The sequence below is a fragment of the Ictalurus punctatus genome, chromosome 4, assembly GCF_001660625.3.
Source record: "Ictalurus punctatus breed USDA103 chromosome 4, Coco_2.0, whole genome shotgun sequence".
Classification (NCBI taxonomy): domain Eukaryota; kingdom Metazoa; phylum Chordata; class Actinopteri; order Siluriformes; family Ictaluridae; genus Ictalurus; species Ictalurus punctatus.
The window spans coordinates 10,786,225-10,812,140 of NC_071284.1; the positions used below are offsets into that span (position 1 = coordinate 10,786,225).

Below are 25,916 nucleotides of genomic sequence, written 5' to 3' on the forward strand. Positions count from 1 at the left end.
CCGAGCACACTAGGCCAGTTTTAACCACTCTCACCAGTCACATGGTTCATCTTCCTCTATAATTCTGTTTCAGACCCATCAGGGCACGTTCATACGTCTGCTGCAGTCCGTGCTCAGACTCTGTTCCTGCACCTGGATCAGTGCTCTGCAGAAGACGAACATCGAGGCCTGCATCAAGACCCTCACTGATGTGGGTGAGTTATCGCAACCTGGAGCAGTGCAACCTTACAAACAAATCGAGCATATTAATGTACATTATTGTACATCACATGGTTGCAGGTGTGTAAGCCTGGAAGTTCCACTACTTGCATCGTGGGAGGCAGTCTCCTTTTGTTTATTAACTATATTCATGCCTTTACTTGAATAATTCTTAAATATTTTCGTCTCTCTGTAATCTGTCTTGCGACTTAGCTGGCTTCACTCAGCAGCCAGTTTAAGAACTGTAGTAGTAACAGCAGCCAGACTGACCAACAACGATCATCATTCGCCGTAGTCATTCACAAAATAGTTATGAATCTGATGCTTAAAGCTGTTTATATAGCTTCTATTTGATTCTTTCTAACCTCAGTTAAGCAGTGAACTTCAGCTTTAATCACATTTTGTCCTTTTCCATTAAAACGAATGTTTTTTTGTTTTTAAAAAAAAAGTAAATAAATCCAATAATCCACAAAACCCCTAATTTTGTTCATTTTTATTATTATTATTTTTTTTACTATGTCGCATTTTCTGCAATGCTGGCTCAGGAGATGAGGTCACTAGGGTAGCAGTTACATTACCGGACTGGAAAATAATTAATTTTCTCCTTAATAAAGCATTTTATGAGGGCAGTGGGTAGCATTGATATTTCACAGCTCCAGGGTTTGATCCTGAGCTTGGATTATTGTCTGTGTTATTTAGCGTTATTATTTCACTTTATTCTCCTTCGTGGCTTTCCTCCCACCTATTGAAAACATGCCGGTAGATGGATTGAAAATTGCCCTAAATTGCCACTAGATGTGAATGTGTGCGCGATGGGCTTGTGTCTCATCCAGGGTGTATTCTGGCCTTGAGCTCGGTGTTCCTAGGAAAGGCTCTGAATCTACCACAGGATAAAGCTCTTACTGAAGATGAATAAATGAAGGAATGAAAAAAGCATTTTAATCTGTTTTTATGTATTCCTCACAGCTAAGAGCCGGAGCATAGCTCTACCAGTAGATCTGGATGGTCAGGTGAACTTTCTATTTCAGAAGACCCACACCAACATGGTACAGCGTGCTGCTGAAGGCTGGAGGCTTTCAGCTCGTAGTCGACCTCGCAAAGAAATGCTGGGGACGCCGGACTACAAGAACATCATCGAGAAACTGCAGGTACCCTGCCTGAGTTTGTCGCATCCTGTAAAAAAGCTCTCGCTCTCGCTTTAAAGCAGATTTTGAGTTAAAAGTTTCTGGGTGTCAAATCATCTTTACATCTTGTCCTTATTCTGTGATGTCACAAACTGAGCTGATATTTGTGTAAGTGTTAGCACCACCTGTTCTGTGACCGTGTGTGTGTGTGTGTGTGTGTATTAGGGGGTGGTGCATTATCTAAAAGAGCAGTTCAGTCCACTGGTGCAGGCCGAGTTCTCTGTATTGGTTGACATCCTGCATAGTCCAGAGCTGCTGTTCCCTGAGCCAGCACGACTGCGCTGTGAGACCGGAGCCTTCATGACCAAGTAAGAGACACATGCGCGCACACACACACAATTTCTTTCATCCAATTTATCATTTAATCAAATAAATGCTGTGTACATCTACATAATCTAAGACACTAGATCACGTTAAGTAGGGGTGGACAAATCATAAATTCATTAGCTAGCCACAGAGCAGATGAAAGCTCTAATGTGCAGTCTAGTTCCATGTTTTGCCTAGAAATCTAACTGACTAGGCTAAAAAAAAAACATAGTAGCTAACATAATGTAATAACATCAGGGAGCTTGTTAACTAGTTAAAGTCCCCATGAAATCAAAATAGAAGTTTTGTGGCTTTTAGTATGAATGTTTGCCTTAAAATTATCTATAAGCTATTGTGCTCCAAAACAATGACAAAATTCAGAAGATTTAGAAGATGTATGCATTCAAAATGTACAGTCTCTCTCTACCACTAATCAACTGATCAACAATCTTGATGACATCACTCTGCACTTCGGCTTCTCATCAGATATTCTGTCCAATCAAATGTTCACTCGAATCTGAATTGTCCAACCTCCAGCAGTTGTACGTTTGCTGGCTGTGAGGTAAGCTAGCTGCAATTGGCTATTTAAAAAAGGGGGAGGAGCCACTTGATATGTCCCACCTGGGCTTCCTGTTGCATTGGATAATCGAATAATGCTGAGTATATGTGTGTGTATATATGTGTATGTGTGTGTGTGTGTGTGTGTGTGTATATATATATATATATATATATATATATATATATATATATATATATATATATATATATATATATATATATATATATATATATATACACACACACACGCATACATCGATTTTGTCAGCGTTTCCACATACTGACGTGTCTGATTCTGAAATGATCATCTATCATCCATCAATGCAAATTATTCTGCCTTGAAAAAAACATTCTATGCATAGGCATATTGCGCCGATGTGTGTGGTGCAGCAGGTGGTGGAATTTTGAAGCATGTGCTTTAGTTACAGTGAATGACGTTAGGTTTAAGCATGCTACTTCCTCGTGACTTTACCAAAAGTCAATCGGAATGAGTTTTGCTTTTTTTTTTTCTTCTGATTTGTAAACCTACTTGTCTAGGAGGCAACGTTGAATTAAAAACCAATAGCCTGGACACAAAATCTGCTTGTCCCTGATGTCTGGGCTACTGATTTCTACACCGCTATCAAGTCAGCATTTGTATCTGGTAAACAAAACCATGTAGACATGGCAGATGGGTCAGAGGCAAGATGTGATTTCAGAGAGATGTAGAGATATGACCCGGCATGATTGACTTCCGATCTTGCCTTAGGTGTTCGAACAGCACTTACCTGAGTGTGTGTCAGCCTGATTGGTCTGTACCATTGCATAAGCACTCAAGTCTGCGTCTGCATGAGTCACTTTGAAAGCCGCAGCGTGCGGTCCTCCTGCTGCACCGCTATGACAAATCAGTTACATTCTCATGTAAGGTCAATAAAGAATACATACATTGGAGATATTTTAGGATTTTCTGAATCTTGTGTCCCGGATGCTGTGTCACTTCCCCCGCATAAAATTGGAAAGAAACTTTTCAATGGTGAAAGTTTCTTAACTGGGATCTGTATGCTTATAGGCTGATAAAGCACACAAAGAAGCTGATGGATAAGGAGGAGAAGTTGTGTATTAAGATTCTGCAGACGCTCCGCGAAATGCTGGACAAGAAGGAGACTTTTGATGAGCAGGTCAGTGGGAGATGATTGGTTCATTTCATATTGAACAAATTAACAGTGATGTATTATAAAGTGGTGTTCAAAAGATATACACTGACCACCCACTTTATTAAGAACACCAGTCAATGTGCACATTCATAGAATTAACCCTTCTGCCAATCATGTGGCAGCAGTCCAGTGCAAGAAAATCATGCAGATACAGGTCAAAAGCTTCAGGTAATGTTCACATCAAACAGAATGGGCGGAAATGGGATCTGTGACTTAGTTGGTTGGGGTGGTTTGGGTATTCCGAAAGTGCTGTTCTCCTGGGGTTTCAGAATGGCATGAAAAACAAAAAACATCCAGTGAGCAGCATTCCTGCTGTCGGAAACGCTTTGTTGGTGAGAGAGGTTTGAGAAGAATAGCCAGACTGGTTTGAACTGACAGGAAGGTGCTGGTAACTCCTATTTTATCCACTCTTTAAAACACCTCAGAACAAAAACACATCAAACCTTGAAGCAGATGGGCTACGACAGCAGATGATGTATTCCGTCCCCGTTCTTATATTCGACGTAAAATGATCTGAATAACCTGTTACTTGTATCTGCATGATTTTATGCTTTATGCTGCTGCCATGTGATTGGGCTGATTGGATAGTCACATGAATGAGCAGGTTGTATGGGTGGAACCATTATAATGTTCTAAGTGGTTTCCACTTGGACAGTTTGTTAATGTCCATTGCGTTCTGAATTAGTGGCCTTCCAATACTTTGAGTTAATTGTATAATAAAATGTAGAAAAGTACATTGTGAAAATGCACACAATATACAGAATAGGAAAAAAAAAGCTAAAGCAGAACCAATTAGATTTGTTCATTCAGACAACACTTGAAGAGGGTCACTTATACCATACCTGTTCCTCCTGTCCGGTTCTACCTTGATGTGTACAATCTGATCTACATTTATTATGAATCCTGTGTTCATAATTATAAATTATAAATGCATTTACAGCATGCTACTGTATATAACATGCACAGCATGTTACAACGCGCAATATAACCCTAGGCGTCTTTGTATGCATAATTCTTTATAAAGCATCTTTATATGACATTATAATACCCAGTTAAATAAGTTAGGAATAGAACGCTTCGGGACATGCTGTTTTAGGACAATAATCAACAACGGGATTATTTTCCTAATTACAGAATTTTATTAGTGTTGTGGAACATCTTTGAGACAAGTTAGTTCTTGTTATCACTAACATTAGTTACATTCATCGCTATAAACTCAAACAAGCTAGTTCTTTCCATCACCAATCTCCTTTTTCTCCTTTATTATTATTATTATTATTATTATTATTATTATTATTTTATTTTTTATTTTTAAACTCGTGAAGTTAAGATCCAGCACGTCACGTTACAGAGAAACCCAAATGTCCTCTGTCCTGAAGACTTTCCCCGTAGTGGAAAACTTACTGAATGTTGGTGCTAGACTGTTACGCCTGAGACACCAGCCACACCTGAGACACCTTCCATAAAAATTAAATAAATATTTCCTTACAGAAATGTTCACCATATCAGTGCTTTGTATGTTGTTGTTTTTTTTTTTGTTTGTTTGTTTTTGTTTATTCTAAGGCTTAAATTATGTGAAGGGTCTGCCATACAGGTCCTTGTAAATTAGCTGTTACTACTATGGCAATGATAGCTTATTAGAACTAGCACATTAATATAAACCTTACACACTGAACTACTGATCAAGATCAGATTCAAGATCGTTGTGGTATAACATACACCGATCAGCCATAACATTAAACCCACCGACAGGTGACGTGAATAATATTGATGATCTCTTACAGTGGAACTTGTTTAAGGGGTGGGATATATTAGGCAGCAAGTAAACAGTCAGTTCTCGAAGTTGATGTGTTGGAAGCAGGAAAAATGGGCCAGAGTAAGGATCTGAGCGACTTTGACAAAATGTGATGGCTAGACAACTGGGTCAGAGCATCTCCAAAGTGGGGGTGTTCCTGGTATTCAGTGGTTAGTATCTACCAAAAGTTGTCCAAGGAAGTACATGCGGTGAACCGGAAACAGGGTTATGGGCACCCAAGGCTCACTGATGTGTGTGGGGAGCGACGGCTAGCCCATCTGGACTGATCCTTCAGAAGTAAAAAGTGAAAGAGAAAAAGTTAATGCTGGCTTTGATAGAAAGGTATCAGGATGCACAGTGTATCACAGCTGGCTGCATATGAGGCTGCGTAGCTTCAGAACGGTCAGTGTCCATGCTGACTGTCCAACACCGAAAGCGCCTACAATGGGCACATGAGCATTGAACTGGACCATGGAGCAATGGACATATGTGCCTGGTCTGATGAATTACGATTTCTTTTACATCATGTGGACAGTTGGGTGTGTGTGTGTGTGTGTGTGGCCTACCTGGGGAAGAGATGGCACCTGGATGCGCTATGGGAAGACAGCAAGCTGACTGAGGCCTTGTAGTGATCTGGGTAATGTTCTACTGGGAAACTTTGGCTTTGGGCATTCACACGGATGTTACTTTGACACGTACCACGTATCTAAACATTGTTGCAGACCAATTACACCCCTTCATGGCAACGGTATTCCCTAATAACAGTCGCCTCTTTCAGCAGGATAATGTGCCCTGCTACACTGCAAAAAATTTGTCAGGAATGTTTTGAGGAACATGACAAAGAGTCCATGGTGTTGACTGATCTCAATCCGCTCTAGCATCTGTGGGATGTTCAGGACAAACAAGCCTGATTCATGGATGCCCCAGCTCGCAACTTACAGGACTAAAAGGATCTGCTAACGTCTTGGTACCAGATACCAAAGCACACCTTCAGAGGTCTTGTGGAGTCCGTGCCTTGACGAGTCAGAGCTATTTTGGTTGCACAAGGGGGGCCTACACAATATTAAGCTGGTGGTTTTAATATTATGGCTGATTGACGTATATTTATAAGAACATTTTATACTCTGTTGTCTTAATGAACAAATGCACAGGATGTGATATAGTATCTGCACTGCAGGTTATAACATGGTATAAAGCACCGCTTTGGGAGTGAGTGCAATTTAAGAAACCAGTGTTTATAACAGTATATAATAGTGAAGTGACGTTTTCTGTTTACATGCTTTAAATGAGACACACACCCTAGTCATTCTGTAGCAGTAATAAAAACAAGCAAACGTGTGTGTTTTTATCCCATTTAGACTACTGCCTATGTACTTTTGTTGAATCTGTGTGCTGTGGACTGATTTGAAAGTTTATTAAAAAGTGTATTGGTTTTTTTTTAAATATTATTTTACCCCATGGATCAGTAATGACTCCAGCCATCTGGTACACAGCATCACAGCATCCTGTAAAAAATATTATCTTACCTTATCGCTTTACAGTGCCTTTTCTACAGCCTGGAGCTGGCAAAGGCAATATGATTAGTGCAGTAGAAGTGAGCTATATTGCGTTGGGGAAACAGCGAAGGCCGTGTCTGATGAGTCAGACTCGAGTGCTCCTAAGGGAGTCTGGAAATTTTTATTTTTTTATTTTTTATATATCAGAGTTCAGTCACCAGGAGAGGGCCCTAGAGAAACATCCAAACTTCTGTGTCACTTTTAAACCTGTTGACCCGTTCAGCTCTGCAGCCTGAGAGAGGAGAGTGTAAAAGTGTGTGTGTGTGTGTGTGTGTGTGTGTATCTGTGTATCTGTGTGTGTGCGTGCTTGGGAGATAAATGAGCTAAGCTCAGTGCTCAGCCCTCCATGGTGCTGCTGGCTCTGGCTGGCTGAGTGCGGCGAGTTGGGAGCTCCAGACAGCTAATCAGTATTCAGTGGACAGAGCACTGAGCACTCTTACATAAGGCAGAGGCACGCGAGGACGCGCTCGCCGTGAGAACAGAGACAGAGAGTGAGAGAGAGGAGGGGGTGCACCAAACTGCCTCTACAACAAACCAGTACTGCAGAGCGCTGACTGCAGCCACAGAGAGACTCGGAGAGAAATGAGAGACAGGTGTGAAGGAGAGACTGTGTGATCAGGGCTTCCTGAAGCTTTGACACAGCATACACGAAGCTTCAGCGTCGCCGTTCTTTCACATCCGCCCTCTCTGATGTCATCGTTAGAGAACAGCCAATTAGAGACGAGTCAATTAGAGCAGGATTAATTAGGACAACTCTGCCTGAAATATGAGGCGCAGGGGGAAACATTATCCTAGACCTCTACACTTTGAGAGGCTTGGCAAGAATATTCACATGGGTTTAATTTAGCTGTGTTTGCAAGAGAAAGATGTGCTTTTCCTCTGTGTGTGTGTGTGTGTGTGTGTGTGTGTGTGTGTGTGTATCAGCACTTTTGTGAAGTGTATTCCGTGTCCTCACTGCTGTCAGTGTGGTGCTGCAGTCTTATGCAGACCTGTGCAGCTCTGACTCCAGGCTCCCCACGGACTGTGGATGTTTGTGTGTGTGTGAGATAGAAAGAGAGAAATGGAGGGAGGGAGGCAAAAGCATGTGAGGAGCCACGTGAGAGAGACAGAGAGAGGGAGGGAGGAAACACTGCAGCGAGGAAAGAGCTTGGATGGGAGCGGCGTCTGCCGAGTTCATGAGGAGACGGAGCAGGGGGTGTGTTTATGTAACCAGCCTGCAGTGTCTGAGCCGGCCTCACGTGGCCCATCACGTTCTTTTTCTCTCGCTTGCTCTCTCTCGTGTACCTGCCTCTGGTATGCTCTCTCACCCTTTACTCTCACTTATCTCTCTCACCTCATCACCCTTATGTTTGTCTCTTGTTCAATTTATAGCACCCTCATTATCACTCTCTTGCTCGTAATACACCTCTTTTAGAAAAATATGGCAAAATTCCCTCCTCTCTCGCTCTGTCTCTCTCTCTCTCTGTCCATCACTCTTTGGCTCATAATACACTTCTTTTAGCAAAATCGCTCCTGTCTCGTTCTGTCTCTCTCTCTAATGATTTGGTTGCCAAGCAGCAGGTCATGACTCATAACGAGATATAATTGGTCTAAGAGACTGCATTTATTCGAGAGGATACGCATATGCAGCTTAGTGTGTGTGTGTGTGTGTGCGCGCGCATGTGCATGCATGCTTCAGATGTCACTGCTGCTATTTTCCCTTGAAGATCAATATGTATCAAATAGCATGAAATTGGAGGTTCAGTAGTATAAATGAGACATTACTTGATGTATATACAGTGCCCTCCACTAATATTGGCACCCTTGACAAATATGAATGAAGGCTGGGAAAAATTGTCTATATCGTTTAACCTTTTCATCTTTTGTTTAAAAAAATCATAAAGATACTCTGCTCTCATGGATATCAAACAACTGCAAACACAACACAAGTTTATCAAAAAAAATAAAAAAAATAAATCTTTGTTAAATATACAGTTGTGCCCAAGAGTTTGCATACGCCTTGCAGAATCTGCTATGTCTTAATACTGTTAACAACATAAGAGGGATCATAAAATTCCCATGTTATTTTTTTTATTTATTTAGCATTGTTTTATTTAGCACCACAAGACAAGATTATAGCTGAATTAATAAAAATTACCCTGTTCAAAAGTTTACATACCCTTGATTCTTAATGCTGTATGTCGTTACCTGGATTGGACTGTTTTTTGTTTTGTGATAGTTGTTCACGAGTCCCTTGTTTGTCTTGAGCATTTAAACTGCCCACTGTTCTTCAGAAAAATCCTCCAGGTCCTGTACATTCTTTGCTTTTCCAGCATCTTCTGCATATTTGACCCCTTTCCAGCACTGGCTGTAGATCCGTCTTGAGACCCCTCCTTTCACACTGAGGACAACTGAGGGACTCGTACACAACTATTAAAAAAAGGTGCAAACATTCACTGATGCTCAAGAAGGCCATACACTACATCTAGAGACGGGAGATGTAAACTTTTGAACAGGATGGTCGGTGTAAATTGTTAGTATTTTGTCTTCTGGGAGACATGTAAATATCTTATTTAGCATCTGAAGGGTGATACTAAATGGGGAAAAAATATCTTTTAACAGAATAATAAGTTAATTAGCTGATTAGAGTTCTTCTCAGGTCGACATTTCTGTATTATAAATTCTTTATTCTAATATTTTGAGATACTGGAATTTTGAATTTCATGAGCTGTAAGCCGTAATCATCTAGATTAAAACAAAAAGGCTGAATATGCAATGAATCTAGAAGATCTGAAAATTCCACTTTTTGAATTAAATTACAGAAAAAAAATGAACTTTTGCACAATATTACATTTTTTGAGATGCTCCTCTATATCGCCAGAAGTTGTTTGGAAGGGTCTCAAGGGAAAAGCCTCTAGTCTCATCCAAAAACAAAGTCAAGCGTCTTCAGTTTGCCAGACACTACTGGATCTTCAAATGGGATCGGGTTCTATGGTCAGATGAAACCACAATAGAGCTTTTTGGCAATAAACACCTGAGGTGGTTTTGGCGCTCACTGAGAGGTAGCCATAAGGAAAAGTACCTCATGCCCACGGTTAAATATGGTGGTGGCTCTTTAATATTTTGGGGCTGTTTTTCTGCCAGAAGGAAACATGGCATCATGGACTCCTAAATATCAACAGATATTAAATGAAAACCTGACTGCCTCTGCCAGAAAGCTTAAAATGGGCCGTGGTTGGATCTTCTAGCAGGACAATGATCCAAAACATTCATCAAAATCAACACAAAAATGATTGTCTTGGCTGCCATGGCCATCTCAGTCCCCTGACTTTAACCCTATAGAAAACCTGTGGGGTGAACTGAAGAGGAGAGTGCACCGGCGTTTGAAGGATCTGGAGAGATTCTGTATGGAGGAATGGTCTCAGATCCCTTGCCATGTATTCTCCAACCTCATCAGGCATTATAAGAGAAGACTCACGGCTGTTATCTTGGCAAAGGGAGGAAGCACAAAGTATTGACTAAGAAAGTGCTGCACACCTATATTTAACAAATATATATATAATTTTGGGATAAACCTGTGTTTTTTTTGCAATTGTTTGATATCCATGAGTGCAGGGTAATTTTGTGATTATTATTTTTATTATTTTTTTAAACACAAGATCAAAACGTTAAACAATAAAGACATTTTCACAGCCTTCTTTACTCATATATGGTTCATTTGAGACTTAATGGGAGATTGTTATTGGCTCTTATGTCTTTCATATGTATACTTGGGGTCGTGTGTGTGTAGTGTATATAGGTGTGTCTGATTGGAAGGCTGTAGAACCTGAAAATGACACTTTTTGCCACTGTGTGCTATATGTGCATGCCATTGGAGATTCAGCCAAAAGCAAAAATGTCATGGAAGGACAGAAAGAAATGAAATGCAGCAAAAGTAGATTTGTCTTTACACATTTACTCGAATAAAGGCAAAAAGCAATTTGCAGTAAAACTACTGTTATAAGTACATTAAAATGAAACGGTTACTTATATAAATGATGGTACCCAGTCAGCCCTACTGGGAGGTGGACAGTTTCAGCACATACCTGTGAAAACCTGTCACATATCCAGTTTCTATCAGTCTCCCAAAGCATTCACAAGCTCTTACTGCTGTTGTTTTCTTTCTCGGCTTACATATGCTTCATAACATTATTACTTATTACAAAACACAAAAGTGTGTGTGTGTGCGTGTAGGTGTTATAGTAGACGTGTATGTCACAGAGGTCTGTCGAGCTGTCATGCCTCATGGGTGAACTGTGTCACGTTATCATGTGGTTTGTGTCATGTGTGTGTAAATAGACATCTCCTGACAAAAGAAAGAAAAGCTTGTTATACAACACCCGGTCCCCCCTCTCTCTCTCTCTCTCTCTCTCTCTCTCTCTCTCTCTCTCTCTCTCTCTCTCTCTCTCTCACTAGTAAGTTTCACACCACTGCACTCAGGCAAAGCGGCTTTAAAGATTACCAGTTTCACACTGCTAAACCCTCACACACATGCAAACATACAGACGCACATGCACACACATAACCATTCAAGATGTTCACAATCATGTAATGAAGAAAAATCATATATATATTTTTAAAAAAATAAATAAATAAAATCATGCAGATACAGGTCAGTAGCTTCAGGTAATGTTCAACAGGGGTGTAGTTTCCGGGGGGTGGATTGTGGGGTGGGTAGCCCCCAATAATCAGAATTGGCAATTCCCGCCCCCGCCATTATTTACACCATGATCAACTGAACCGTAAATGATAGATATAAAACATGTACTCAGGAGCTAGGATAATATGTTGTAATATACGACACTCCACATATATTGTAGCTTGCTAGCTAATTCACTGCAGTTTGCCAATATATCAAGTTAGTGAAAAACTTCACAATAAACAATGTGTATAAGTTTTAATCAGTTACGGTGTGCATTCATTTGGAGTGGTGTTATGCCCTGTGTAATTTTTTTTAATGGAAGAACCATTTGATCATAAATATAGATGGCTGGATGGATGGATGGTCGGACGGGTGGGTGGACAGATGGATGGGTAGATGGATAGAAAAAATGATCCTCTAAGCAGAGGGTAATTATGTAATGACACTGCAGATGTGACAAAGCTGTTTATTTTTCTCAATGTATTTATTAGTTGTTGTTGTGTTTTTTTTTGTTTTGTTTTGTTTTTTAATTAAAAATATTGGGAAGCATACCCATTCACACTTCAACCCCGCATTGTTCAAAAAAAATCTATAGTTTGTGTTCACATCAAACATCAGAATGGGGGAAAATGTGATCTCAGTGACTTTGACCATGGTATGGTTGTTGATACCAAACAGGTTGGTTTGTACAAAAATTTTTAGAATTTAAAAACCGCTGATCTCCTGGGATTTTCATGCACAATAGTCTGTAAAGTTTACACAGAATGATGTGAAAATCAACAAAACATCCTGTGAGCAGGCGGAAGCACCTTGTTGATCAGAGAGGTCAGAAGAGAATGACTGGTTTGAGCTGACAGGTAGGCTAAAGTACCTCAGTAACCACTTTCTACAACTGTGGGAAGCAGAAAAGCATGTCAAAATGCGCAAATTCATAAAAACAGTATAGACTTACAATCGTACAGGCTGTTCAATCATGGCATCGTTATAATCATATTATTCTAAGTCAAATTTACAACATATAGAAAATGAAAGTGCCGGGCTTAAATGCTACTTTATAAACTTGGAGGCAAAATATTAAACAAATGCAACAGGGCATACGACTGTGACTCTCAGAAATTCGAAATGGGTGCACATCTGCTGCATGTGATGCGTATTTAAAATGTTTCAGAAAGTGTCTGGTGTTAATTGGCCTTGGATATAATGACTGACTCCAAATTCAGAAATGTATTGCGTAAAAATGATTGAGTGTGAGACGGGAGGATTAAGCCTGTATGATTTGTACTTCACTGCTTCAGTAAAGAATGTGTGGTATATAAATGATTGCTATTTTCATTTTGAAACAAAAAAAAATGAAAATGGTAAACTGACTCAAACACATAATCAAATTAGAGGATGGCTGCACTTATAATGATATGTTACACGTAATAGCCTTAGTTTTTGGCCATTCAAGGGCTCACAAAAATGCAGATGTTTGCTGCAATTGAGTTCGACACCCCTTGCATGCTAATGAATATAAAAAAATCTATCTTGAATTAATTTGAAAAAAATTCATGGTTTTATATACTATGGTAAATATGAGCAAAGAAGGCGGTGAAAAATTATTTATTGTTTGATCTTTTGCTCTAAAAAAAAAAAAAAATCACAAAAATACTCTGCTCTCATGGGTATCAAATGATTGCAAACAAAAAACAGGTTTTTATATATATATATATATATATATATATATATATATATATATATATATATATATATATATATATATATCTCCAGATCCTTCAAATTTCGAGGTCCACGTTGGTGGTCTCTCCTCTTCAGTTCACCCCACAGGTTTTCTATGGGTTTCAAGTCAGGGGACTAGCATGGCCATGGTAGGACTTTGATTTTGTGTTCAGTAAACCATTTTTTGTGTTGATTTTGATGTATATTTTGGATCATTGTTCTGCTGGAAGATCCAACCATGGCCCAATTTAAGCTTTCTGACAGAGACAGTCAGGTTGATCTTTGATAGAGTCCATGATGCCATGTATCCTAACAAAATGTGCAGGTCCTCTGGCAGAAAAACAGCCCCAAAACATTAAAGAGCCACCACCATATTTAACCGTGGACATGAGGTACTTTTCCATATGCTAACTCTCTGTGAGCGCCAAAACCACCTCTGGTGTTTATTGCCAAAAAGCATACATTTTGGTTTCATCTGACCCTAGAACTTTTGCAAGAAACTTTTAGTATCACTTAGAAGAAATCTCAGTGGTTATAAAAGATTGTTTGTAAATTACTCCGTGACTTTGTGTCCTCGATTACTTTTTGGTAACATTTAGGTCATTATGTTGGTATCTTGGTATTCAGATGAGTGGGGGAAAAAATAGACTCCCCTGTGTCCCAAATGTTATTCTTGTAGTCTAAAACTAATACTAACTGGCACCACTTCAGTAGGTGATTTTACTCTTTATGCTGAAGATGAAAAATATTTCCCTTAGCTTGCGATAAATACAGCAATTAAGGTAGTGCAGAGATCCAGGCCCTTGCCGTGTGTGTGTGTGTGGGAGAGAGAGACTTCACAACTCAAGTATAGTCTTCCTCAGACTTAATTTATTGTCAGGTATCTGGCGGAAAGTGTGTCGCCTCTGGGTTGATTTTTTTTCTTCCATTCTGTGTCCTCGCTCTAGTTTTTTGGCATGATTGTGAAAGCCGTTAACCCAACAGTTGTTGTTGTTGTTATTGTTATTATTATTATTATTATTATTATTATTATTATTATGCTGAGTAGCTTAGTTAACTTCATGATTTTCCATCTGAAGCTCATCATTGATTTAGAGAAGCTGCACCTCTTTATCAGCTTTTGCGAATATTATAGTGAAAGTGTGTATTGGATGAGTATTGGGTATTGGCTAATACTCAACTTTGGTCAAATGAAATAAGAAATAAAAAATAAAAAGAAATGATGGGTGTGTATCTGTCATGTACACTCACACTTTCACACTCAAGGCTACAGATTAGGATGTACTGGCATGCTGGACTTGATTCTTTGGCTGCAGAATTACTGCAGCATTATTAGTCCAGAGCTTCACTTGCCATGCCCCTCTCCTGCTCCATCATGAGGACAAATGGGAACTTCTCAGTGGACATTTGCTGACCTTGTGCTCCTCTGAAAGTGCAACTTTACTTTGATCTTTGGAATACAAGGACACTCAGAGTTCTCATTATCCTGGGTTTTTGTGCAGGAAACCAATGTGGTGTGAGTCAATCATGTGGTGCTAGTTTATTCCAAGTTTACGTTACAGAAACTGCACATGAAATCATAATGACTTGATTGTGTTGTCCTACACTATTATTATTAACATGTATTGTGGATTTACTTGTATCTGCGCTGCATGTTGGTGCTGTTTATGGATATGAAAGAGGGCTCATTTGACTGTCAGGCCTCCCTCTGAGCTCCTTAATCATGTTATCCGGTCACATGTGCGGCTTCCGAAATAGACCTGGGTCAGAGAGGTTGTTTACGCTCAGCTGCTGTTTGTCTTGGGCAAGTTTAAAAATCAACAGGACTGTAGATTGCTCTCACATGCAAGGCTAATTTGTTTGCTGCTGTAGGCACTGTTTATAAGGGCAACCATCCTAAAACACTACCGCCGTGTTGGGTGGGGCATCGCTGGCCTGGTGTATAGGAGAGCCGTCAGGCCAGTGGATAGGGTGGATACTTACAAGAGTGCAAATAAAGACATGAGAATCCTCAGGTCTTGGCTTTATGGTGAGAGAAAGAAAAAGAGAGATGGAAATGGGGTGATATTGATGCTAAGCCTGGATGGTTTTTCTCCTCAGACAAGCAATACCCTCTCTCTTTCTTGCTTTGTTGCACATGTCCTTTTTCATTCTGTTTCCGTGTTTGTGTTATATAAGATGTGTTGCTGTCACCTTCATGCCTAGACAGGCTTATGGGGTTTTGAAATGTATTGATTTTTCTTCCTAACTCTTTCACCACAGCAAAAGCCAAGCATGCAGCATTCACCAATTTCAAGTATTATCACCAGTATCAAGAGAATGTGTGGAAATGTCAGTCGGATCGCTCTTCGCTACTCGGATACCTATATAACACTTATAAAGCCCATATATCGTAACATATATACAACGCTTTTGGGTATAGATGTGTTTATTGCAGCAGTTCACATCCAAAGTGTCTTTTGCTACCTACATTTTCTTATTTTTTTAAACTTAAAGTTCCTCTCTTGCAGGTCTTGTAAAGACTCATGCTGTAAAGCAATTTATTAGATGTGCTGTGTGTTGTTGGGGGCGCTGGAGCAGATCTCTGCAGCGTGGAAGGATGTTGTTAAGCAACGTGCCAGCTAATTGGCCATTGCATGAGGTACTCGGGTACTCACGTGTTTAGCACTGACGCAGAGCTGACATCTGTTCAGAGTCTTCTGAGAAGGCACACTGATTTATTTACATGTTTCTTCATTTATATCGAATATAATCAGTTTAACACTGATTTTAGATTTTGCAAATGTGTGACGGTCTGGGGAAAACCCATTGGATGTTGCTGTGTCCGAGTTCTAAATTTACGTTTATGTTTACCGCATATAGCAGACGTCTTTATCTAGAGCCGTGTATAGACATGCTTTGTAGTCTATACGTTGTACAAATATGTTCGGATCTAAAATACTGTTAAGTTAAACCCCTGTTTGAGAGGAGCTAGGGGAGGTAGTAAAGGGCTCGTTTAAATGCGTAGTGAACAGGTGGTCTGCATTTTAAGACAGACAGTGACTGAGATGTTCAGACAGCCAGGGGAAGTTCTTTCCACCACCTGGATGCCAGTACAGAGAAGAGTCTTGTTGCAGGTCGTTTTTGTATTATGAGGGATGCTGGGTTGAGTTGGGACATGGAGGCTTAAAGGGAATGTGATGTAGAGAAACATTTGGTAAGTGCCTTCATATAGGTGGGACTGGTCCATTTTTGACCAGAGTCAGTGTTGTAAACCTGATGCGTGCCGCTACAGAAAGCCAGTGGTGGGAACACGGCAATGGGTGATGCAAGAGAACATCGGGAGAATGAAAACTTGCTGCTGCATTCTGGACGTTGGTTGACCGACCAGCCCGGAGTGAGTTGCGTTAGTTCACACTTGAAGGGACAAGTGATTGAGCAGACACCTGAGCTGGCCTCTGTTTTTAAAATCGCCCGATTCTCCTGATGATGTAGAGGAGAAACCTGTATACCCAAGGCAGGCTAGCAGTATGAGGAAGGAATAGCCCTAAGTTTACATGTGTTGCCAGATATGACACTTGTCCAATTCTGGAACATTCTGTAGTTTTCAGAACTATATACTGTATGTGTGGTGGTTTTGAGAAAATCAGATGTCACTGTGGTTGAATTCTAACAGATGGAAAATAGGTTTGGCCAAAATCGATGTGGAAATGCTTTTATTTAGCTCAACTGTTAAGGCTCTGTGTTACCGATCAGAAGGTTGTGGGGGTTCAAGCGCTGCCAAGCCACCACTGTTGGGCCACTGAACCCTATCTGCTCCAGGGGCGCTGTATCATGGCTGGCACTGCACTCTGACCCAAGCTTCCTAAAAAGCTGGGATATGCGAAAAAAGAATTTCAATGTGCTGTAAAATATATGTGACAAATAAAGGCTTCTTCTAATCTTGCCTAGGCAGTTTTTCTGCAAAGATCATTTTGGTTAAGGAGACAGTTTAAGTCTGTTCTAGGTGCAGTCAATCTAAGGATGACTAAGAGGGCTTTCACATTAGCGGTGTATTCTGAAACAGAGCACAGTTTGCAAGCACACCGAGGTGCAGAACCCGAGACTACCTGTAGGAGGGGATCCAGGTTCGGGTGCACTGGAACCGTGCCGCGATTCCCGTGAATGTGAACGCTACTCGTACTCTGGTCCGCACTTATTCAGGAATTAAAGTAACCTGCGTATGTGTTTTAGCTGATGATGACATCATTAATTTCTCCTTAAAATAACAGTTTGCGAGCAGCAGAAAGCTGCCTTCTCCTGGACGTCTGATTAATTATGCCATGCGACGTACATAGACGCAAGTGTCGTTGACTCTGCTGCATCTGAAAACCAGGCCAACGTTACAGAGGGCGCCGGGACTCGGACCGCAGCAAACGTGCCCTGTGTAAAAACCAGCTAAAATCTGGCTGGCTGATTTCCTCACACAGTGAATGTCAGGATTTATGTGTATATTTACATCCCGAGTGAAATGGACATAATCATAATTGAGTACATACTGAGTGTTAAAATGCTCCTGCTGCACATTTGGAAGGAAATGCCGTTTTCTGCCTTCTCACTTAGTTGAAATACATGCAAAAAACAAGCATATTTCAGTTCCGCCCGCAATTATCAGAACTTCTGATATAAAAACTTCTGATAATTGTAGTATGTTTTAATATTATTCTGCCCATTTCACTATTTGTATCTTTTGTTATGTTCAAGCTTATTATTTTTTAACACACTCTGAGGAAAGTGCTATCTGCCCTCTTCCACATACATGAGCTCATAGACACCTACAATTGGAGAGTATCTCTGTGATTGACAGGGGCGGAGAGCCTGCCATCCCTCCTACCGATTTTACTCCCTAGGCTTCCAGATACAGATCGGATCAATCTCCTGATGATCGGGCAAAATATATGATGTAAAAAAAAAAAACATTTTTAGAAAATTTTTGTAAATATAATTTTTTTTAATGAAAAAAATCAAAGCCTTTACATAGTATATTGTTGGAAGCACTGCACTTTGATCTATAGTATATGAATACAAAATTGATCCATATGTACAGTAATATTGGATTTGGTCTAAGATCAGACTTGTCGGTTAAACGTATAAGAGAGGTGAAAGTGGACGGGCAAGGTAATTAATTCGGAGCATTATCAGTACCTCATCTGACATTCAAAATGTTTAATCTGTTAATAATGGAAGTAAGGGAGTAAGGTTGACTGCTTTCTGTCTTCATATCTGTCCTTTATGAGGTGTAGAAGGTGTAGGCTTTGGGGTGAGACAGTCTGTAATTTATAATTCTGTGTGACATCAGGCTTTGCCGTAGGAATCAGTGTTGACCCCAGACCGAGTTCAACCGGTTCAGCACACCAGCTGCCTCCATACGTGCCTCTCTCTATATATCCGTCTCTCGGGTGTTTACAGATCGCAGGGTGTGTAGGATTGGGCAGTGTTGTCTGAGGCTCAGGCAGGCTAGCCGCAGTGTGGCGTGCCCACGCACATCTTAACACCCAAGCCTCTCTCGGTCTGTTGGCTATCTCTCTCTTCCTCTCTCTCTCTCTCTCTCTCTCTCTGTCCTCACTTTACCTGAGTGGAGGGTTTTTTTTCTCCATGCAGCACCAGACAGATGAGTCAGGCTGGCACGGCTACCTTTATCTCCGTTTTTCTCCCCGCCCCACACCCCCACCCCTTTTTCTATCTCCACCTAAAGCTTTCTGCAGGAGCACATGAGAGACTGCAGCATCTGGAAATTCACTTTGCCAAAGTTCCCTTATTAGTTGCTTTTGCTAGTAATATCAACAGTCAAATCTAAACAAATGCAGAATAGCTATTTGGATAAGTGTGTTACCCCAGTGAGGGTTTATCTCTGTACATGCTTGTGTGTGTCTATATGTGCATGTGTGCGTGTGTCTGGACTCTTCCAGACAGTGGAAGCAGACGCGTGTCTGTACAGACTGCTGATGAGACTCAGTGTTTACTGAGAGACTGAGGAAACATCAGTGGCATGTGCTTGTTGGAAGGAGACATAGAAATAAATGACATGCTGCTTTGCAAGTTCACAGGATTTGCTGCATCTACTTCTGATGTGTGTATAATTTGCATAGTGTTTAGGGTCCCTGTCTTCACAGAGCATGCTCCTTTAACTGTTCACACCAGGTCCAACCCACTGGTCTTCATCATAACATGTCTCCTGAAGGGGTCCGTCCTTCCTCTTGACTCCTCTATAGAGTACCACTCGCCAGACCCTCACTGTTCTACCTGCCATTATGCAAGCCTGTGAATAGATAGGAACATGTCTAAAACGGTCATCATAAACCACAGAGGAGAAAAAACTGTGAGAGCGAGAGAGAGATTTGAGGATGTAAAGGAGAGGGGGTGAATCAATACCTCCATCCTTTTTCTGCCTGCCTTCCTCATGGTCTCCCAGCAAGTCACCACCAGGTGTTATATAACTCTCTCTCTCTCTCTCTCTCTCTCTCTCTCTCTCTCTCTCTCTCTCTTTCTCTTCCTCTTCCTCCCTCCCACTCTCTCTTTGCCGCTTCACCTCCCCCACCTGACTCGTTCTCCTATCTTTTTCATCGACACGTTTGTCACCTCTCCCTCAGGGAAGCAGAAATAAGTGGTAGGCATCCGTTGCATGTTCACTCTTCTTTGTGCCCTCTCATCCTTCTCTCTTCCCAAAGCTTTCCTTGTACTCGGGGTATAATTGGTACAGTTATGACGGAGTTATGTAAAACGTTCTCACATGAATATTCTTTTTAAAAAAAAAAAAATGTAAATCTTGTGTGCTTATGACGTGATAAATAGACACACAGACGGAGTTCTAATTAGGGACAGAAAATCAAACTTCAATCTTTCATATATATGTGAAGCAAAAAAATCCTGTCAATGCATGGTTGTTTAACAGCGTTTATCATTTTTGCCCCTTGCTACGGCGATATGAGAACCGCTTTGAAACGAGGGCTTTCTGCTTTATCAGCTAAAGCAGCAATCAGACCAAACACGAATCATATTCACCGAGTGGAAAAGCCAAATAACTGAAGGGGGAAATGGTAAATGGTCTGCACTTGTATAGCGCTTTTATCCAGAGCGCTTTACACTGTGTCTCATTTCCCCCATTCACACACCAATGGTAGCAGAGCTGCCATGCAAGGCGCTAACCTGCCATCGGGAGCAACTTGGGGTTCAGCGTCTTGCACAAGGACACTTTGGTATGCGGAGTCACGTGGGCCGGGAATCAAACCACCAACCGTACGATTATTGTACAACCTGCTCCACCACCTGAACCACAGCCGCCTGGAAAAAGACATGGATTGTGAACGACACGCATTAGTGTCCTTTTACTTCATGCTGATAACATTGACCTCTGATTTAATGAACCATTGGTTCATGTGAACCAATAGAAAGCAAGTGGCAGGGACTGTCGTCTCTTAGGGTAAATTAAAAAAAAATAAAAATTTGCACTAATTGCCTTTCAGGTAAATCATTTACATAAATGCATGTGCTACAAATGCAGATGTTTAAAATAGTCGCTGAACTGTGGCATGAGGGTTTTTTTCTCTTTTTTTTTTCTCCCCAATACTTTTATCAGATCTATTTTTTTATTAGCATTTTTTGAGTAGTTTGTTTGATCTGATGATCTACTTCGCTGTGTCCATCAGTTGATGACTCATGCGCCTGGGGGTTTTGTTAAAATTCAGGTCCCGTTAGAACCCGTGTCAGGCTATATGTGTTGATGGATGGACTTTTTCGGCACCGATGATCGGATGCCGTTCGGACACTTTTCGACAGTTTGAGTACTGTTTTGTGACATTGTCGTTCAGATCACTTGTTTCATGTGGTACAGCACTGACCACTTTCTGATGCTAGAAATGCTCTCTTGCTTGATTTGTACCACACATGATAATCGCGTGGTGTACAAATTGTTTGAATATAAAATATCATTTGTGTTTGAATGTTGGGGCTCTAGCATATAAACTAGCAATTTAGTGCAATACAGTTCAATCAAATTGGAATGCATATTGTTTTTGTATCATGTTTTATATAAACTGGAGCAAATTTGTTGCGTCTTTCTGTCATGGGTAGATTGTAATCATCAGCAGTAATCAGCTCAGCAGAATGCACAGCATGCACTAACAGTTTGGCAACTTAAAGCCAGCTAGCTTAGAGAATATGCTCAGGCTGTGGGTAGGATTCTGGAACGGACATGCCTCTCAAATAGCTAATAATACTTCTTCACACCAGCGCCATGTGTTATGCGGAGAAAATCAATTCCTGCACTTATTTACATTTATTCATTTGGTAGAATGAACGTGAGGAAGAAGTGAGGCCATTCGCTGGGATTTGAACTCACAAAACCTGTTCAACCTGAGAAACTTCAATATGAAGCCATTAAAAAGTTATATTAGAATGTCGGGATTCAGAATGATTGACAGTAGCGTGTGTTGTGTTTGTGCTTATTTATTGTAGTGAATATCATTGCTGTCATTGATCTGATGACATGTCTTCCATGTAGGGCAAGGCACTGAGGAAGACTCTGCTGACGCACTACTTCGGCAACCAGCGGCTCCACTCCAAGGCTCTGGAGTACGGCAGTGGTGGAGGATCATCCCCTGGAGGTATGGGACCTCCACGAACACACATGCTTCTGATAATAGAATAACTCTCTGGTATTACTATTGCTATTATGCCTGTAAATAAATATGAAAAAACATATATGTGTATAGAATAATAGCCACTATTAATTGTTATTAAGGACGGTTTGAGTTTTCTGCAAAAGCACATTTCACTTCTTTAGAGTGATGCTGTGGGCTGATTCACATGTCATTAGAAGACTGTGATAGTGACTTTTGTCACAAAGGATGTGTGATGGTTTCAGATTCTCATACAGACCATTTCAGATCAGGCTATTGATAGAATTGGACAAGGACATGTGTGACTCATTTACAATGGCCATATTTATTTAAAACCTAGTGCAGGGAGTGACGACTGCAACTGAATGATCACGTGGATTCACTGTTGAAAACCTCTGTACGTGCGCGTGTACGTGCATGATTATATGCATCAGAGGTGGGCAAATCAGTAGCCAGGGCATCTGGAGCAAGCGGATTTCATGTCCAGGTTTTTAGATTATTATTATTTTTTAAATTCATTGTTGCATGGTGGACAACCAGAAAAAGAGAAAAAATTCTACTCCTCATTGTGACGCACCTTGATGGTGTAACTGTAGTGCGCGCATCAGAATCCCACTGCTCTACAGACAAACCTCTCGTGGCCGATCTGATTGTCAGTAAAATGTATTTTACTAGGCAGATTGATTAGCGTGAATGGATGACAGACAGTCTTTTCCGAATCAGGAACACTCACACAGGTATGTGGGGGGAATAAATTCCACTGCTAAGAATTAATGCAACTCTTCTGCTAGAACAGTCACATTGCAGTTATACTGTACATAAATAAAAAATAATAATAGACACTATAAATACTTTTTTCCATCTTTTACGTGTGATGTGAGGACAGATCACTTCATATCAAACCCGACACATTGTCCAATGACTTTTTGATAGAGTGAAATACTATATCCTAGACCAAAAACTATGTTAGAAGGGTAGTTAATCCCTCCAGGACTTTTTTGCAATAGCATAAATTAACACAGAATGAAGAAAACGCTGTGGTATTTGCTAGGAGCTTGCCATTTTTCAAAATTACCACAGATTTGGGCATGTGACATCATCATGACTCGCATTCAGCCGAAGCCCTCTTCGATTCACGTGCATCGAATATGAGTATAGCTGAAAGGTCTCATTTAACAGCAAACATCAATAGAAAGTCTGCGCAAAACAATTTCGAGCCATTGCAAATCCGCAAATTCAAGTAGTTTTCCGTAAAAAAACAAACAAAAAAACGAAGCAAAACAATCACACTGCGAAATCCTGTACAGACTCCAAAAAAGGAAGAAACTAACTGTGGTTCCATCTTATCTTGTCATATATGACCTCTCATTAAATGAATACAGAGGCATTACGAAGAAAAATAAAGCTTGGAAGCAAGTTGCAGAGATTGTTCTGCTTAGTGTACGTAGCTAATACAGATAGGGTTGTTTTTTGTTTTTTTGTTTTTTTTTTGGTAATATGCCATACGTAGCTAATTGAAACCTAACGCTTAACATGTAAACCAAACGATACATTTTCAAACTGGTCTGTGCTTTATTTGATTTGCATTTAACTAGCTAGCTTTAGAAAGTGAAGTACACTTTCTAAAGCTGATATAATGATAATGAGTCTTTATTGGTCACGTACACATTACAGCACAGTGAAATTCTTTTCTACGCATACCCCAGCATGCCAGGAAGTTGGGTTCAGAGCGCAGGGTCAGCCATGATACAGTTAAGGGCCATGCTCAAGGGCCCATCAGTGGCAGCTTGGCAGCGCCGGGACTTGAACCCATGACCTTCCGATCAGTACCAGAGTCTTAACTGGCTAACCCACCACTACCCCTATATTATTTAATATTGTTTCTCATTGGGACTAAAAAAAAAAAAAAAAGAAAGTTGGACAGTGCACACCAACAAGCGAAACGAGTGACTTATCAGTTGCTGGTGTAAACATGGGGTTACTTAGCAACCTTGCATGAAATATTATTCCATTCACCACATTTTTAACCTTGTCAGGTTTGTTAGGTTTTTTTTTTCCAATCCACCATAAATTGGGACTAGGCAACGTTTTGGAGGTTCTACTGGCCCAGTGGGTGGGTAATAAATGTATCATTTCTCCACATGTATATTTTCATGTGTGTATTACATTGTCTTACAAAATGCAGTGTTACAGCTGGTTTAAAGCTTGAAATGTGTTTAATGTTAATACAGCTTACAATAAATTTATTGTTATAAACTATTATTATAAACTAGTCATTGCTTGTTTTCCCCAAATATATTATGGTGCTTTTTTTTTAATATATGTTTTTGTGTGCAGCTGGTTTGCCAGGACAGGATTCAGATAAGCCTGGCACGTCTATGGTGGATATCCAGTGTCTTTTGGATAGTGTGGGAGCGACAGAGCTAGTCATTGATCTCATCGTCAGCACCAAGAATGACCGTGTGTTTGAGGAGAGCATCCTATTAGGCATTGCATTGCTGTGGGGTGGAAACACACAGATACAAGTATGTACCCCCTACACACGCATATATAGCAGATATTGTTTGTAGGTATCATATGTCATGAAGGAATTGGTTATTATGCATTCCATATCCACCCGCCTACTCTCTCTCTCTCTCCCTGCAGAATTCCTTCTATCATCAGCTGCACAAGCAGAAGAAGTCAGAGAAGTTCTTCAAAGTTTTCTACGACCACATGCAGCTGGCTCAGAAGGAGATCCGTTCCACCGTCTCCGTCAACATGTTTGAGATCAGCTGCCGGAAGCGCGAGGAGGAAGGCGAAGTTTCTAACTTCAGACACAGGAAAGGTGGAGTGGCTCAACACTGCAAGCATTAATAATGATGATAATTCTCTCCATGTTTGCGGATGTGTCGATTGTTATCTTAACATGTTTATGTACATAATTTCTCTCGATATTGGCTAGGCGCCCTACATTTCAGTTGCCTCACTCCACGTCCTTCATCACATGAGGTCACATGAGGGCCACGAGTTTATCAGAGAGCCTTTGTTAGTTTTCTGTTTAACACTTCCTTTATGCAAGAGCTTCAGTTTGTAGGAATAAAGCAGCTCAGATGTGACTTTTTATCCCTGTTTTAATACTCGTTTTAACATGCCACTGTCAATATTCCTTTGGGAGAATCTCCAATGCTTTCTTAATGCCAGCTCCATTACGCTGTTAGCTCAGGTCAAGTTTGTTCAAAGATCGCTTTGAGGGGTGGGAGATCAAGATAACATAAATGTAGAATGCATCAATCATTATAGATTCCAAAAAAGGTTGGATAAAGCTGTTTTAAAGGAGACCTATTATGAACCTTTTTACAAGATATAATACAAGTCTGAAGTGTCCCCAGGATGTGTCTGTGAAGTTTCAGCTCAAAATACCCCACGGATCATTTATAATACCATGCTGTAAATGCCCCTTTTTGGGTAGAAGCAAAAACACGCTGTTTTCATGTGTGTCTCTTTAAACGCAAATGAGCTGCTGCTCCCCGCCCCCTTTCCGGAAGAGGGCTGGACCTTTACAGCTCGTGTTTTGGACACTACAGCGGACGTCCCTTTACAGCTCGTGCTTTGGATACTAAAATGATTCATACAAAGATCTGTTCAGTACATACTTTTGAGTATGTCTGCACCCCAAAGGTTGGGGCGTGGTTGTCTAAAGGGGGTGGAATTAAGTTCAGATAGCTATTTCTCAGGAACTGAAAGTCTAAAGTCTAAATTTGGTGTGCTGGATCAGTGTGTTAATCTGTAACTGGATTTTTAATCATCACTGACTTACTGCAAGAACATAGCCACCTTTAGCCAGTCAGCTGTCAGCAGGCATTTCACACAACTAGCATTTAGCTACTGTCACAAACTTGATAAGTTTGTTCTGTGGTCTCTTTTTTTTTTTTTTCCTTTTTTTTTTCCTTTTTTAAAAATTTTTTTATGTAGATAACTTGGCACAAACTGGCCACTCAGGGCACTTTGTGCAAAGAGTGCTTGGATCCCGCAAATTGAATGTGGCTATTGGTGCCATCAATAAGGCAACATACATGTTTGACAGATTGCTGTGTCATAGAAACACAGTTCCACTTTTGAGGATCGTTTT

General features: G+C 40.6%; 1 protein-coding gene across 2 annotated transcripts in view; it reads left to right on the forward strand.

Moving 5' to 3' along the window:
- itpr2 (inositol 1,4,5-trisphosphate receptor, type 2) overlaps positions 1-25,916 on the forward strand; it is a 100,808-nt gene that overhangs the window by 42,852 nt on the left and 32,040 nt on the right. For both annotated transcript variants that reach the window (XM_017465724.3, XM_017465727.3), the window contains 7 exons: positions 74-194; positions 1,165-1,346; positions 1,548-1,690; positions 3,295-3,403; positions 21,688-21,790; positions 24,143-24,330; positions 24,452-24,632. In XM_017465724.3, coding sequence (XP_017321213.2) covers positions 74-194; positions 1,165-1,346; positions 1,548-1,690; positions 3,295-3,403; positions 21,688-21,790; positions 24,143-24,330; positions 24,452-24,632 — 1,027 coding nt within the window. The remainder of the gene's footprint in view (positions 1-73; positions 195-1,164; positions 1,347-1,547; positions 1,691-3,294; positions 3,404-21,687; positions 21,791-24,142; positions 24,331-24,451; positions 24,633-25,916) is intronic.